Source organism: Protopterus annectens, chromosome 2.part1, assembly GCF_019279795.1.
Source record: "Protopterus annectens isolate FY-2018-M chromosome 2.part1, PAN1.0, whole genome shotgun sequence".
NCBI lineage: Eukaryota > Metazoa > Chordata > Ceratodontiformes > Protopteridae > Protopterus > Protopterus annectens.
In genome coordinates, this window is record NC_056729.1 from 1,252,279,735 (window position 1) to 1,252,296,403 (window position 16,669).

At 38.9% G+C, this 16,669-nt stretch overlaps 1 protein-coding gene across 3 annotated transcripts in view; it reads left to right on the top strand.

Moving 5' to 3' along the window:
• The window catches only part of CCM2 (CCM2 scaffold protein), a 984,305-nt gene extending 970,547 nt beyond the window's left edge, over positions 1-13,758 (top strand). For all 3 annotated transcript variants that reach the window (XM_044062782.1, XM_044062785.1, XM_044062784.1), the window contains one exon: positions 13,470-13,758. In XM_044062782.1, the coding sequence (XP_043918717.1) occupies positions 13,470-13,750 (281 nt within the window). In that variant the 3' untranslated portion in view covers positions 13,751-13,758. The remainder of the gene's footprint in view (positions 1-13,469) is intronic.
• Positions 13,759-16,669: the final 2,911 nt, after the last annotated feature.

Consider the following 16,669-nt stretch of genomic DNA (forward strand, 5'->3'; position numbering starts at 1 on the left):
GGAAGCAGCATGCTGTTCAACTTCCAGCTTCCTGTCCAATAATTCAGAATTCACAACTCAATATCATAAGATAACCTCTTCATTAGGACACCCTGCCAGGCCACCCTGACTCTTAATAGTTAATTTTCCTGTTAAAATCTCAGTATTTGTAAGTTTACTTTTTCTTAAATATTGTTTGCTGCTTAAAACTTTCTGGTAAGATAAAGAATACTCCAGTCAGATATATATTGCAAAACTGACTGATCTCATTCATTCAGTCTGTCGAATCTGACTTTGGGTCCTTTAGCCGGTTTTGACCGAGCAAACCTAGTGCTCCAGTCTTGAGCCCCTTTAAGATTTTTTTCCCATCATGCCCTAGTGTCCTAAAATGCAGAAGTATGGACAGGATGTCAAGATGCTTTCTGCCATCAGATTAAGGTTTGAGGTCTTGCAAAGATCTTGTAGCAGGAACCAAAAAGGCTGAAAGGCACTGTGGTTTAGAACATCCAAGCATCACCCATTCGATTCAGTTTCTGACAGGGGAGGCCAAGGTATGGGTGGGCCCCTTCATTGGATGCAGGCCCAGAGCCTGAAGGTATACTCAGAACCTGGGATAACATAGGCCTTTTTCCATTAGGCATTCTCTCAGTTCCTGAAAGGCTGCCCAAATGCTCCTTTCTGGAGACATTCTAGAGTCATTTATCCCTCTATTCTCTTCCATGGCTAACCATAACTCAGGGAAAATGGGTAACACGGATAATATCCAGAGGAGATACAGTACCATTTTCCCAGCCGCCATCCCCTTTCCAAATTCAAAATACCACTTCCACTCCATCAGTTACAGGCAGCAAAAAGGGAAATTGTCTCATTGCTTCAGAAAAGAGCTATCCAGTAGGTCCCACCAGACAGGCTCGGAATTGTATTCCAGGTTCATTTTGGTTCCAAAGAAAAACAAGTACCTCAGTAAATTCAACAACCATGTCAAAACGATCAAATTCAGGATGGTCATGGTACAGTCAGTTTTGTTTTGTCTTTGACAAACGATTGGATGTGCTATATAGATCTTCATGCTGCCTACCTCCATGTCAAGGTAGCCGAAGCATCCCAGAGAAATCTTTGCTTCCATTTTTGGAGCCAATCATTTTCAGTTCATAGTTGTGCCCTTTGGTTTCAACTCTGCTGTCTGGGTGTTCACCATGTGTATGACCACATCAGCAACTCACCTATGCCTTCAGGGAATCAGCGTCTCCCCTTATCTGGATGACTGGCTTTTAGCTGCCCTGACAGTGGAGTCTCTGTTCAAAGCCAGGGAGTATTTGCTCCATCTCTTTCTGTCCTTGGACATTTCAGTAAACTATCATAAGTCATTCCTTCATTCGTCTCAGACAGTTCAGTTTATCAGATGTCACCTTGACATATCCACTTTAGTAGTGTCTATTCCATCAGGCAGAATTCAGATAATGAAATTACCCATCCAGACCCTTCTTGAGCCCTCCTTTCCTGTAGTTGCATTAGTCCTCAAAGGTGAGGCTTGAGAAGGGGAAACCAGATTTGGTTGGTGTAATAGATTCATCTGTATTAATTGTACAGTTTGCTCACTTTCATATGAGAGTTCTGCAGTGGCTTCAAAAGAGGTAATGGTCAGAACCAACCCCTATCAGCTCCAGTCATTATAACCAACAGCTACATTGGTGGCTGCAGTTTCCCCATCTACAGTCTGGCAGATGATTTGTTCTTCCACTGCCAGCAGCAGTGGTTACCACGGATGCCTCCTTCTTGAATGTGGAGTGGGGGGGCATTACAAGAGGAGGATGCTCCTAGGGTTATGGAATCCAGAATAGGACAGCATTCACATCAGTATCCTAGATATGCATGCAGTTTTCCTAGCATTGCAGGAACTTCAAGACTACCTTCCTCTGAGGGTGATTTGTATACAAACAGACAGTATGACAATGGTTTGGTACATCAGCAAGTAAAAGGGGGTCGGGGCAGGTCATATCCATTGTGCCATGAAGCAGTGAGGGTTTGGCAATGTGTGATAGCTGCACATCATTTTCTAATGGCAATTGATGTTCTGGGGAGTGGTTAGTTGCTTTGTGAACAAGCTAAGCAGTTTGATACTAATGCCTCACAAATGGTCTCTGAATCAAGCAGTGGCACAGCAGATACTCTGTCAGTGGGGTCATCCTTACTGAAGTCTTTCTGCTTCCCCATCCATCACAAAATACTGCAAGTATTTCACCATGATCCCACCAGAGGGACAGTCCCCAAGAGGTGCTGTAGCACTCTGAGCTATTGTATCCACCCTTACCTCTGATTTCCCATGTTTCTGCAGAAAGCAAGCAAATGATTTCCCATGTTTCTGCAGAAAGCAAGCAAATCCAAGATGTCTATCATCCTCATTTCCACCTTCTTGTCCAAGCAAATCTGTTTTCCTCCTTCTCAGGTCTCATCTCATGGACCCTCTGAATATTTGATCCAACCCAGGATTGTCTTTCCCACCCATTTGGGAAACCTCACCTGGACCTTCACAACTTCAAACTAATCACTTGGTTTATCCGTTTCCAATGATGGCTAACAGTCTGCCCCTTTCTACCAATGTAGTTAGGAGTTCGTCCATTTCCTAGAAGGAATCCACTCACAAGCAGTATTACAGGAAGTGGAAACACTTCATTATTTGGGCATCTTCCTAAGACATTGACCCATTTTCACACTCTTTAATGGATGTTCTTTGTTTCAGGGTCCATTTTCTCCAGCATAAAAGTTCAACTGGCAGCCATTTCTAATTTCTATGTAGGTCATGAGGAATGCTCTTTGGCTTTGCATAAACTTTGTGAAGCTTTCCTCAAAGGAGTTTCCCTTCATGGCCTTTAATCAGAAAACTAGTTTCTCCTTGGGGCCTCAGTTTTGTTCTGGAGGCTTTTGACAAATTTTTATTTGAACTGGCATCTGTAGCTCAGTTGAAGTTTTTGTCATGGGAAATCTTATTACTTGTAGCCATTACTTCTGCAAGAAGGTTCTCAGACCGACATGCCCCTCTCCCACAGTACCTTATTTAGTCTTCCACAAAGAGAGTCTCCCTCCATATGAATCTTTTATACTCAGGGTCACTTCCGAGGTTACCATGGTTCAGCCATTTCACCCTGCCAGTGTTTTTACCAACTCATGCCAGTAAAGGAGAATACATCTTGCATGTTCATAGGCAACTGAGGTTCTACCTTCATAGCAGGAGTTATTTTCTCTGCCGAAAGCGCTTACTGTGGATATTTCATTAAACAGCCCGTGCTATCTCCTGTTTTTGGTTTCGTTTGCCACTTCTTTTGTGTGACCAGTTTTTCTACTGCTTTTTTGGTTCTACCTTCATAGGACCAAATTTTTCAGGAAAGTTGCCCATCTTTTCATTTTATTTGCAGTTAATAGAAGAAGACACAGTGCGTTGAAAGTCATTGTTTCACAGTGGCTTCTGATTGCATTTCATGTGTCTATTCAAACCATTATCTCCCTTTGCTAGTCAGACCTAAGGCCCATTCCTCTTGGTCATTGGCTACTTCAACAGCCTTCTTCAGGTATCCGTGCAGCAGCAGCCTGGTCATCATGGCATAAATTTATTAAGCACTACAAATTGGATTCCATTTCCAAAGCTAGGGCTTCCTTTGAGGCCACTGTCCTTAAGGGTCTTTTGTCATGATGCTACCCATGAATTTTTGATGTCTTGTTATTCTGACCCGTAAGTCGGATCAGATGGACTGAATGAATAGGATATGGTTGTACTGTATTTACTGTAGCTGAATCCTTTCATTCACATCCATCTGATACAACAGCCCCTTTCTCTGTCCTCCTTCCTAATTGTCATTTGTGGGACCCGAAGGATATCTTCATTCGTTGCCATAAGTAACATCAAGCTTTTTCTCCTTAATGTCAAACTTGATCTGAGATAACCTTGCACACTAGGGCATGATGGGAAAAATAATTCTTAAAAGGGTTCAAGGCTGCAGCACTAATTTTGCCTGGTTGGATCTGACAAGTGGTTCAAAGACCCATAAGTCATATTAGATGGACATGAATGAAAGGATCCATATTTATGGTGAGTGTATAACTACACACTCCTTTGGTGAATAAGGCTGTGAGTTATAGTCCCATACTAGGTAGATTGATTGCAGAGGTGCTGCACTCCTGAGTGTGCTGTGCTTTGGATGAAGCGTTAAACCAAGGCCCCACCAGTCTGAGTTTGGTGGATGTAAAAGATCCCACATCACCTATTTAAAAGAGTAGGGATCTTTTAACACAACATAAAACATTGTTTGCTTATTTATAAAATGTACATATTTACAGGCACATATATACAGATTTCTGTTTTTTCAGTATTTATCTTTTTCCTATACCATCCTCATTGCTGTTCTTCCATAATTGACCCTTGCACCTTTTTCCACAACTGTAGTCTGATTTTGCGCAATATATCTGACAAAATACATTTCCCATTAAACAAACTTTAATTCATTCATTCCAAATAACCCATATTGCATCTACCCTTCTCACCTATTCTTAAAATATCTGTGCCTGATCATACTCATATTTATATTGCTTCATAAGTCCATAGATAGGTACTAGGCCATCAGCCCTGGGGCCTATATAAGCCTAGCTAAAAAGATTCCCTGGCTTTCGTCACCCAAGAAAATTTTCCTGTGCCCCTGTCAAGCAGTGCCACAGAAGTGATCCCCGGGGTAAATGTTCTATTTCCCATCCAGTTATCAAGCTTTTTCTTAAGGAGGGGCAATGAGGAGCTTTGCTTGACATGAATGGGTAGTTTGTTCCAGAGTATGGAAAGTCTCTGGGACATGAATCTATCCCTCTAGCATGTTCTGTTTATTGTGGTGACAAGCTTTTAGGTCCCTGGAGCGTGTGGTACGGAGAGATTGGGATTTCTTTAAGTGTAGCATGTCCAATAGCTCTGAGTTTGACATAGCTTTGTATGTTAGGCAGAGATCGCCTTTGAGTAGGCGATATGCGACGGAGTAGAGCTAGAGTTTTTCAGGCGGTCTGCGTATGGCATCTGTTTGAGGCTGGCAATCTTCTTAGTGAGGTATTTCTGATAAGTAGAGAGGAACAATGACCTCCTTTTTTCTAGAGGAGAACCATTTTGTGATGAGGTATTTCTGTGGCCTTTCCAATTGTTGTAGGTGTCCTGTGAGATACATGCCAAACGGGGCATTGTACTCTATAGTGGGTCTGATGAGGGATAAGTAGAGAGGAACAATGACCTCCTTTTTTCTAGAGGAGAACCCTTTTGTGATGAGGCGTGCCACGTAGAAGGATTTCTTGACTACTGTGGTGATGTGGTTACCAAAGGAGAGACTGCTGTCCACCTTTGTCCCGAGGTCTCTTATCACACTTTGTGTTTAGTGAGCTACCGCCTATGTGGTAGTTCATGGGTACCGAGTTTTTCCTAAAGGGGATGACAATACACTTCTTGGCATTGAGCTTGAGGCCATGACTTTGGCACCAAGCATCTGTCTCTGTGAGGCCCTTTTGTAGAATGTCTACATCATTAGGTGATTCTATTATGGCTCCCAGTTTGCAGTCATCTGCGAACTTTGTTAGCCAAAGACCTTCTGTGTTGGCCTTGGCCTGCACTTTAGAGAAGTAGATGCCGAACAGGAGAGGACCCAGGACCGAACCCTCTGATACTCAACTCGTCTGACGTCGGACTTTGAGTCAGCTACTTTTATTGTGTGGGTTCTATCAGTGAGCCAGTTGGCCACCCATCTTGTGACACAGGGATTTATGTCTGGTTTAGTGAGTTTATGTATAATTCCAGAGTGGGGGAATTATAGATAGATGTCATTAATATTCTCAATTTTTCTTCTTCACACAACTTTTTCCTGAGTTTCTCATTCTTTTGCATTAAAATATGTTCTGTTGTCTCTTTCACCCCCCCCCCCAAAAAAAAAGTAAACACATCTTTCTTCCTATGTGGCATATTCCCCTTTACTGGTAACTTACTTATAGGTAGGTTCATAGGTAGGTATTAGGCTATCGGTCCTAGGGCCTATACAAGCCTAGCCAAAAAGGTACCCTGGCTTTCGCCACCCAAGAAAATTATTATAGGTTCATGGGTAGGTACTATTACCAGTCTCCATAGGAAATTCTGAGAGTCTACTGTTTTGGTACACTGTTTTCCTTACTTTAATAATTTTCCCATGGGTTTACATAATACTCTTGTTTCATCATCACGAAATTACACTACATCATTCATTCTCTATGTCATTAATTTTTAGTCTTCCATGTTAGTATTTTTTCTTGATGTTTTAGTTTCATTTACAAAGTCTTTTCCATTTTTCTTATTCTCACCATCTCTGTCTGATTTTTTTGTACTTGTATTTAAACGTTTTTACTATTACATTCTCATTCTCTTCCCTTTGCCCACTTTAATATTCTATACAAGTTTAATGAAGCAGCATAAACAACTGGATTTAGCAACTCCAGTCCCCTTCATCTTCATTCATATACAACACAGCTCTTTTCAGTAGATTTAATGTTGAACCCCTTATGAAAGAAAACAATTGCACAATTTCTTTTTCATATTTTTTCTGGAGTCATATAAACATTTGACATATGTGCTATTTTCCCAATAATAAATTCACCAGATAAAACTTTTTTTCTGAATGCTAAACTATATGTCTTCCACAGAAGGCATATTTGTTTAATTTTTAATCAAACCCTCCCATTGTATCACAACTACATAATTTTCCCAAATTTTATTCCTAGCAAAAACATTTAATTCACTGAAAAATGTACACCCCCAGTTTTCACCACATCACACAAACCTTTGCTTTTATCTTCATTCAAGGTCATTCACACTTCCTTTAAACATCCATTCGGACAAACTCATCCATATTTTGTTCTTAGCAACTGCGCCTATGTTGTATGCATATGTTAAAACTACTGGAATCACCACCTCCTTTTGCATCATGTATCTCGCATCTTTCATTTTCTAAGCTATATTGCATTAATTAACAATGCAAAAATATTCCACTCGTGGAACAAATTGTGTTATACCAGATTTTGTGCATATTTTGTTACTCAGCCACCAATTCACTAAGGCACTCACTCTATTATTTTGATATACTGACATACACACTCTTCCTAATTCTATTACCTTTATTGTACTTTTCCATAATACCCCACAAAGCATCTTGTCCTACTAAATTAAAATGACTTGCTAATATCACCTATCATAAGTTTCACATCTCCCCTTTTACTTATAATGTCATACACAATTTCTCTAACAATGAATAGCAATTTGTGACCACCCTTCCTTTTTATACCAGATAGACTTTCCTCCCATAATATCCCTTATGCTTCCCTCCATTCTCCTTTGTAATGTTATCGCAACAATTTGTCATTTAGTGTGATGGGTCTTCAATTTTTTTCATTCTTCTCATCTTTTTTCCATGTAAATTTTAATATTCAACTACATAAATCTTCATAAACAAACCCTTCCTTCAACTATTCTTTCAGTACATTTACAAAATATTCCTGCCAATCGATTAATTTCTTATACATTTCATACCCTATACAGTGTGAGCCTGGTAGCGAATCAGCATTTACTTTCTAACTACTTCATTCAATTCACAAATGGTAATTTATTTTTCAAATTCTTTCTTAACTCGTTCTAGATCTTTTTACTTTCAATCCTGTCTTATTTTCCATCTTTTTACTCTTATACATATTGAAATATCCTCCTTTACTATTTAAGCCAAATATGCAGATACCTACTGCCTTCTCCCTTGTAGATATCTATGCCTAAACAATGCTGCCTTATTTTTTTCAATGATTTCTTAATACTGTCTGGTATTTTTCTCTAATTTAATACATTTCTATAAATTTCCCCATACTTAAAAACACTTTTTAAATTTTTAAATACATTTCATCATTCAAACCAGAAGTCCTTCATTGTTATATGATCCTTTCATAGCTACAATACTTCCCACTCGCCAGTTTCATCATGTTTCTCATTTATTCTTTTTATTCCTTTTCCTAATTTAATATAATCCCTTTCATCCATTGCCTCCATCCATATTGCTAAGTGGTCTGAAAAACCCGTAACAATTGTATCACCATCTGGTATTCCCAAGCCTTCCAATAATGCAAAATAGTCAACTCCAGACACAAGAGCCACCCCCATATCTCCATTGACTTTTTTGTTCCACACAGCTAATTTACCACATTATATCATTTCTTCTATTTTCTTTCCCCATCTTCCCCTTAAATCAGAGTTGTAGTCCCCTGCAGTTATAATTTTCATGTTAACCACCACATAGTCTAATATTTGATGAAACAGAATGTTAAGTTGTCAATCTCGCCTTCATTCCTGCTGTATGAGATCTGGATGGGTTCGGAGCCGAACCTCGGCTCCGACTCGGCGACTTACTAAAGCTCGAGAGCTAATTTTACCGGCTCGAGGCAACCCTATATCCCATGATGCTAGGCGATAACTACCCAGATCTCGTTTGGTAGCTGAAAACAACCTAGGCAATATAGTCCTCCAACTGGAAAAGATGAGGAAAAGGATAACCCCGAAAGGATCGCTATCTAAGCTGTAATTACCCTAGGACAAGCTATTTGGCTGAAAGTGCAAGATCAGGACCCTTCAAAGAAGGGGAAATCTTCTCAGTCTATCCAGGCTAGGGGGGTGGTGGCTAGAGAAGACAACTAACATGGAACGTTATGGTAGGTACATAACTTTATAATGTTAAGTTGTCAATCTCGCCTTCATTCTTGCTGGATGGGACCGCGTCCCTAGCACCTTCATCCTGGGTGGCTCATTGGAACAGACTCTTGAGAACGGTGGAACCAAAATTTGCCCTGTTTCTGGAGGCCATGTCCAATTTGTAATGCAATACAAAGGTATGAGGAGAAGCCCATGTGGCTGCCGCACAAAGTGTCTATTGGTAGTCTGGCTTGAAAAGCTGTTGATGTGGCTTGTGCCCTGGTTGAATGGGCTCTTGGCCTAGAAGGCAATTCTTTACCTCTGAGTTGGTAAATATACGTGATCAAAGAAGAGAGCCACCTAGACAGGGTTACCTTGGATACTGGAAGGCCTTTCCTATTTTCTGCATAAGATAAAAAGTGGTGATCAGATTTCCTGATTTGTTTAGTTCTGTCCAAATAATATCGGAGCTGACGATGAACATCCAGACAATGCAGTTTTTGCTCCCCCCTGTTCGTATAATTAGGGAAGAAACACAATCAAAGCTCACTCTGGAAGCTCCAAATGAGGGCTAAAGAACCACAGATATAAATCCCTTGATGTAAATCCACAGATGTGAATCCAAGGTTAGTTGAAATAACCAGTAATGATTCCAAAATGCGAAATAACTCTTTAATAACGCTTGAAAAATCCAAACAAGTACGTTTTCGAACACCTTCTTCAGCAAAAGACAATTAATGTAATTGTCTTTTGCTGAAGAAGGTGTTCGAAAACGTACTTGTTTGGATTTTTCAAGCATTATTAAAGAGTTATTTCGCATTTTGGAATCATTACTGGTTATTTCAACTAACCTTGGATTCACATCTGTGGATTTACATCAAGGGATTTATATCTGTGGTTCTTTAGCCCTCATTTGGAGCTTCCAGATTGAGCTTTGATTGTGTTTTTGGTAACGTGTTGTTCACTCACTTCACATCTCTTTATTTTGGTTAATTAGGGAAGAAAACTGGGAGGTCAATTGATTGATTTAAATTTGTCTGCGAAGCCACCTTGGGTATGAAAGAGGGGTTTGTTCTTAGAGAAACTCTGTCTTTGTGGAAGACTAAGTAAGGAGGACGAATGCAGAGGGCATGAAGTTCAGATACTCTCCTAGCAGATGTAACAGCGACCAGGAAGAGTGTTTTCCAGGAAAGTAATTTCAATGAACAGGAAGCCGCAGGTTCAAAGGGAGGTAGAATCAAGGATGTTAAAACTAGGTTTAGATCCCACTGTGGTGGAGGATCTTTGATCTTTGATCGGAGGTTTGAGTAAAAAGACACCTCTAAGGAGAAAGAAGGCGAGAGAAGACAACTAACATGGAATGTTATGGTAGGTACATAACTTCTCATTCTCTTTCCTTGCTAGTTACATATGCATATAATGTTGTAATTCTATAAACATTCTATTCCCCTTACATCCACATCAGTTAACCTTCCCACCCTTACCAAAGTTACATCTAGTATTTTCACTGTTTTTCTTTTTTTCTTTTACAAAGCAGTCATCCAAAGTAACTTTAACTTCCTAAACTTTTTTATATTTCCACCCCACAATGTTTCTGTTTGTTCTCTTTGCAGTATTTTCCCCCCTTGTTAGGAAACTTACATCCTCTAACAGAAGAACATCCACCTCACATTTAGCACACCCTTCCAGTATCCCTGTTCTTACAGTGTTAATAACACTGTTCACTTTTGCTGAAAGTATTCTAAAGTTGTTGCTTTTTCTTCTTTTTAAGTTTAGGGGAAATATTTTTAAATTTTCATTTTCTTGTTTTTACTCTTGCCGCAATTTTCACTGGTTAAAACTTAAAAAAAAAATGAATGTCAGTCCCTTCTCTTGACTTCTCTTCCTGCATGCACACGTTCTCCTCATTTTACCCTCCATATTTTTTCTTCTTGTACAGTTTCTTCCTCACCTAGTTCCCCCTGTCTCTCGCAGCCTCTTGTTGTTCTTCCTAATGTATATTTTCTTCCATTTCCTCTTCCTTTTCATTATTTACTGTTTGCTCTTGACAGTACATCCAAGTGGCCTTTTTTCTTTTTTACACAATCTGCATTCAGACACACACTATGTCCTTTCTCCTCACATTGATTACATTGCACCTTATCACAATCATTAATTAAATAAGAAAAGTCCCCACAAAATAAACATGATTCAGGCTGGCCAGCATATCTTAATGCCCCCGTGTGACCAGCCAAGAAGATAGCACTTGGCAAGTGATTTCACTGTGTTGTTTTTTCACATTTCAAAAGACATCCAACCTCCATTCCATACGTTTCTCTCAACAGTGTTATCGGCTTCACACAAACCCTGCATGCATTTTTAACATCCTCTTCTTCCAGTTCATCAGTTCCAAACAGCAAAGCAACACTTTTTTTAACATCTAAGTTACTACCAGAAAGCAAATAATTGTTCCACAGATAAATGTCCTTTTTGTTGCACAGTTCCAGAAATTTCACCCTCAGTTCATCAGTTTTAACATGTTAAGTCATAACAAGTCTCTGTCCCAAGATGTATAAAATACTGAATTTCTTGAACTTTAAAACCCAGAACAGTTACCAAATTGTCCGGTGTATGATATCTATTACAGTGCCATTGTTTTTTTCTTATTCTCATAGTTGGTCTTTTCTTTTTAAAAACAGTTTTACTTGCAGTTTTTTTTTTTGCTCTCCTTTTTTAGACCTGCTGCTGCCGCTGCATATGTTTTAGTTACTGCATTATCTGCCGCTACAAAACCAGACACCTTTTCATTTTTTTTTTTTTGCCGCTTTCCTCTTTTGCTTTCTGTCACCACTTCATACGTTTTAACTGTTGCATTCTCTGATGCCACATTACCTGGTTCCTTTTCCACATTGTCATCCTCAGCACCTCCGAAAAAAGTGTCTGCCATCTTACCTCATGAAACAGCAGAACTGTCCTGGATCATCCTGTTATCATTGACAATCCCTCCCCTCACCAGTTCTGTTATCAGCACCACTCAAACCGAGTCACTCACTTCTCCACTGAGACAGCTAAATGCTGTTCATTTGCATCATTCACTATACAGGAATCTTTATTTATATTCTGATACTCCATATCAAACACATTTTTCCACCTCTAAACTCTCTCTCCTCATTCCTGTTGCTTCGCTTAGGCTTTCTTTTTGCTGCTGCTGTATGATCCCTCCAACACCATCTAGCAGCTCCAAAGACCAGGGGAAGTTCCCCGATTCCCTGGCCTAATTTCCCCCAGTAGTATAAAGAAAAGAGGCTTCTAGCCATGTGGGACTAATACAGTGAACAAAGGATAAATAAGTAAGTAAATAAATAAAATGAACTACCATTTTCTCTTCATCATATAATCCAGGGACATTCACCTTGCATACTGTTACTGTTTTGGCATTGCAGTTGTGTTTCTTGTATTAGCAAATGTGTTAACAGTTTCCTTGTGTGTACTTTTACTGTGGTTAAAAAATAAATGTTAATTTGCTCAGGTTATACCTGAAAAGAGTTCTTAGGCTAGTCCGCTCACACAGTAATCAAATGTGTAAGTAAGTAAATAGTATTCAGAAGTATGACATGGATCTTTGTCGTCATATTAGTCAAAGTTTAAAACTGCAGTTTCAATTAGTGTTCCTCACTAAAGGCTGCTGTGCCGTTGTGAAGACAGGCTGAATAGGTTCTCCATAGTTAATTTACTTCCTTTCTGGATGATTTTGAATAACAGATGTATAAGTACACTGAAGGCATGTTTATAAAGTACATCAAAGCTGAGGCTATGTATATTCCATACTTTTATTTTTTATAGGTCAGTCAAGCATTAAAGTTTATGTAAGTTGCTGAACTACTGACACACAAAAAAATTAAGATGCATGATTACTAACTTGTACAGATAATCTAACCTTCTAGATTAAAGTACTTGAATGATATGCTGCTTTGCATTCTCTTGGTGCAACAAGGATCTGGCATGTTGTTATATACAGAAGTAATTGATGGTTTCATGCATTGTTTACAGTGGCAGGACATGGTAGACTATGAACTGCTTAAAACAATGCTTTTTGCCCATGCTGCCACCCCAATATTTGAAGCAACAGCAAAATAACATGTTACTTCTGTTTCTTTTTCCATGCGGCTGCACATAGACGATTAATAATGTTTAGTTTTGTAATTGATGAAACTGCAGGTGAATAGAGTTGCTTAGTAAAGCAAGTGTCACTGTAGATCCCATTGATAGCGGCAAGTCACTCTTTCTCTGAAACTCTTGCTAATCATTTTTGTCTCTGGTGCTAGTTTGTTTCATTCAGCTCTTTAAATTTTCTATATTGCTGTCAGCAAGCAGGTATGCCGTTTAGATTATGGTTTTGTTGATTATTAAAACATTATGATCACATTTTCAAAACTGTATTTTTTAAAGGGCATTTCTGTAAGCATAAGTGGTCAAAACAGCATTAAAGCAAAACCTAAAATACTGAAAAAGGGGTTTATCTGAGAAGGAGAGTAGCCTCCCACCTTCGTTTTGCAGAGAGGAGATGACCATTGCTCCTGTGTTAGTTGTAACCATGTCTAAGGATGCTACATCCAAGGAAAAAATGGTTATTCCTCAGATGATGTGAATTCACCATTTTTTTTTTTTTGCACAACAAGGTTCATGTTATGATTCTTTAAACTGACTCAAAGCAAACAAGTGCTACCTTAAAACATTTCTGCTGTTTTATTTCAGTTCTATTAAATATGGTAATATTCCCTTGTTTTGTTTTTCACTGAAGGTCTCAGACCATTTATTCCAGAAAAGGACAGCCAACACTTTGAGAATTTTTTGGAAACCATCGGTGTGAAGGACGGACGCGGTATTATAACAGACAGCTTTGGGAGGTACAGAAGGACTATGAGTACCACATCCAATTCAACGACCAATGGGAATGGAGTCACAGGAGGCTCTGATGACCAGTCAGTACCTTCTGAAGGAGATGATTGGGACCGTATGATCACAAATATCAGCAATGATATTGAAGCCCTTGGATGTAGCTTGGATCAGGATTCCTCCTGACTACGAAAGAAAGAAAGACTGTTTTGTGAATTGATTACTTCAGATTTCCTTCAACATGCGTTTGTGGGAACATTCCATAAATTATATAAGGCAGAAGGAGATATAACCTAGAGTTTTCCTCAAAGCACATGACTGGTTAAAACACTGTGCATACCAGAAATTTTTAGCCTCAGAAGTAATGCAGAAGAATAAACTACAATATAAATATTCTGATAAAACTTCATTCTTCTGCTTTTATAAAAATGGCTTGTTGTTGTAGATAATCTTATTCTGTGTTGGTCAATATATGGATGGTGAGGAAGACACTATCCTGAATGGGAGGACGGATCATTAGATGACGTGAACCTTCAGAACTAAATGAACATTTAACAGTTTTTGCACAACACATTGTTGCCTTCAGAAATAATTCACTGTAAGTGAAGTTTACTGAAATGTGAATAACTTGTCTTTTTCATTATTCCTAGTCATTTACGGTCAAAAGATAGTCAGTCAGTAGGTGTGCGTGAAAGGACTATTATTTGTTATTTAATTATTTTTCACTGCATTAGAGCCAATTTGTTAGGGCTGACTAAGGGAGAGTACCGAATAAATCTTGCGCAGATGTCTTTTCATAAGGGGATTTTAAGTTGTCCATTTTACATGCAGGATAGATGAGATGTTTTCGTACTGACAAGCAAGAAGTTACTGATTTAGCAGTAGGGCAGAACACCAGAAGTTTGTTTTCTGTCTTGTACTGTTTGGCTAACCAAGTTTGCAGATTGCAAACATGGAGCTGTTATTAACTCTCCAGAGGACCTATAGATCCTGTGTGAAGGCGTAACACACACAAATCTGTTGTGCCCAAATCACTGTCTAACTCTAAATGCTAAAAATTGTGTTCTTTGGAAAATGTGCACCTTTGCACCTACCACATGTATAACATCTCCTTCAAAACTGACACTTGCTGGGGCCCTGCACACTTCCTTAGACACTGAACTCTTGTGATCATTTATTTGCTGTCATCAGATGACACTTCTGCTTAGCTGAATAGATTGCCAAAGGCATATTTTCTAGGTCCAAGAATGTAGTCATCCCTTTTTGCTCCTCCCTTAATATAATGATGTCTTCAGCATGTATTTGCTGAAATACATGATCCAAATTGAAAAAAATTCCCACTTTTACATGAGAAGAGTAGATACTCTCTCTCTTTTCCCTCCTGTGTACAGACTGTTACACATGAACTCTGCCTAGCATACAGGACCTCAGCTGATCCAGTCTTGCAAGACATTGTACATGTTTGCAAAACCACTAACATGACAAACCAGTGAAAAACCTAAACTTCTGTCATCATATAAAACCTGTTGGAGGAATAGATGTGCCTTAAAGAATCCCTCTGCTCTGGTGAAAACGTCCTCTTGATACTAAACAAAGTAACTCCTGTCTTCGTCAGACACATCCTTGATTAGTGAATGTATATCTTAAATTCACCCCACTTCTGGCCTGTCAGTCCCTTTTAGAAAGGGGTAGCAAGCAGTGGGATTTGCAGTAGCTAAGCTGCAAAAGATGTGCTCGATCAACTGACTAGTAATAATCGATGAATCTTTTGAGTTGTAAAGAAGTTTGCATACTTTATTGTTGGTGTGACGGAATGAAAGCAAATACATGGTATTTCAGTCTTTATCAACATGTTACCTACTTTGTTTCTGTCTGTTTGCATTAGCATCATATATATGTCATATTTTATGTTTAGAAAAAGTGATGCATTTATGTTACACATTTAAAAAATACTTTTATTAAATGTCACCTAGCAATAATACTACTGTATCTTTATAGTAATCTGGAAATAGTTCTGCAGGGACTGATTACCATTTCCTGCCTGAGGAAAGCTATTGCTGTACATAATGCACATAGGAAGGACTGCTTATGTCAAGCCATAGGGCCCACAGGTAATTTTTTTGCAATTCTCTGCTGGAGACTGTCCCTTATATAATGCAGGGATGGTGCCTGTATAATATGCCCATTTCCCTGATTCTCTTAAGTCTTTGCTAAACCTTAGATTATTGGATGCCATTGTTTTAGATGGAGGAAATCTTTACAACATCTGCTGTCTAGGTTGATAATTGGAAAAATCAAATGTTTTTGTTGTTTTACCTGTCAAGGCTCTAAATGGACCTTTATGACCTGTAAAATTTAATGCACTTTTAAGATGTGCAGTGTTGAAGATTGTAGAATGGGTTGCCAACTGGCTCACCAACCGGTCACACACTATCAAAGCGGGTGACTCCACATCAACCAGCAGACCTGTCACCAGCGGGGTGCCACAAGGGTCACTGCTGTATCCCCTACTGTTTGGTATATACTTCTCAGAAGTTCAGCCCAAAACTAAGGGCCTGTGGCTGACCAAGTTTGCTGATGACTGCAGACCAACGACCGGTGTCTTAGTCATGGTCTCAGACTAAATGCAAAGAAATGCAGTAACAAAAAGGCACAGTAGGACCATCCATGTGAAATAATGTTTATTACTTCAAGCTTTCGAGATGAAACTCTGACTGTAGCAGTACATTAAAACCACAGAATAAATATAGAACACCAGCCAATCACATAACTTATCTCATAAACACATTATATAATTATACAATTTACATAATTAATATAGTTGACTAAGCCTAGTTCACTAAAAACTTCATTAAAAACAATGGTCAACTTAACAAATTTCATTACTGCCTAAAAAGCTCCACAGGACAACTGTAATACTCTAACATATACTTGTCTTAATTTCAAAATGGGTTTAATACTATTAGTTTTATTAGGCCCTTGATAGACATCAGATCTAAAAAAAGTTTATCCATTTGTATTCTGCTCTCTCTGTGACATTCACAATGCCCCCCCTTGTTTTTGCAAACTCTCTGCAGTATCCTACATTTAAATGTATGTTCATGC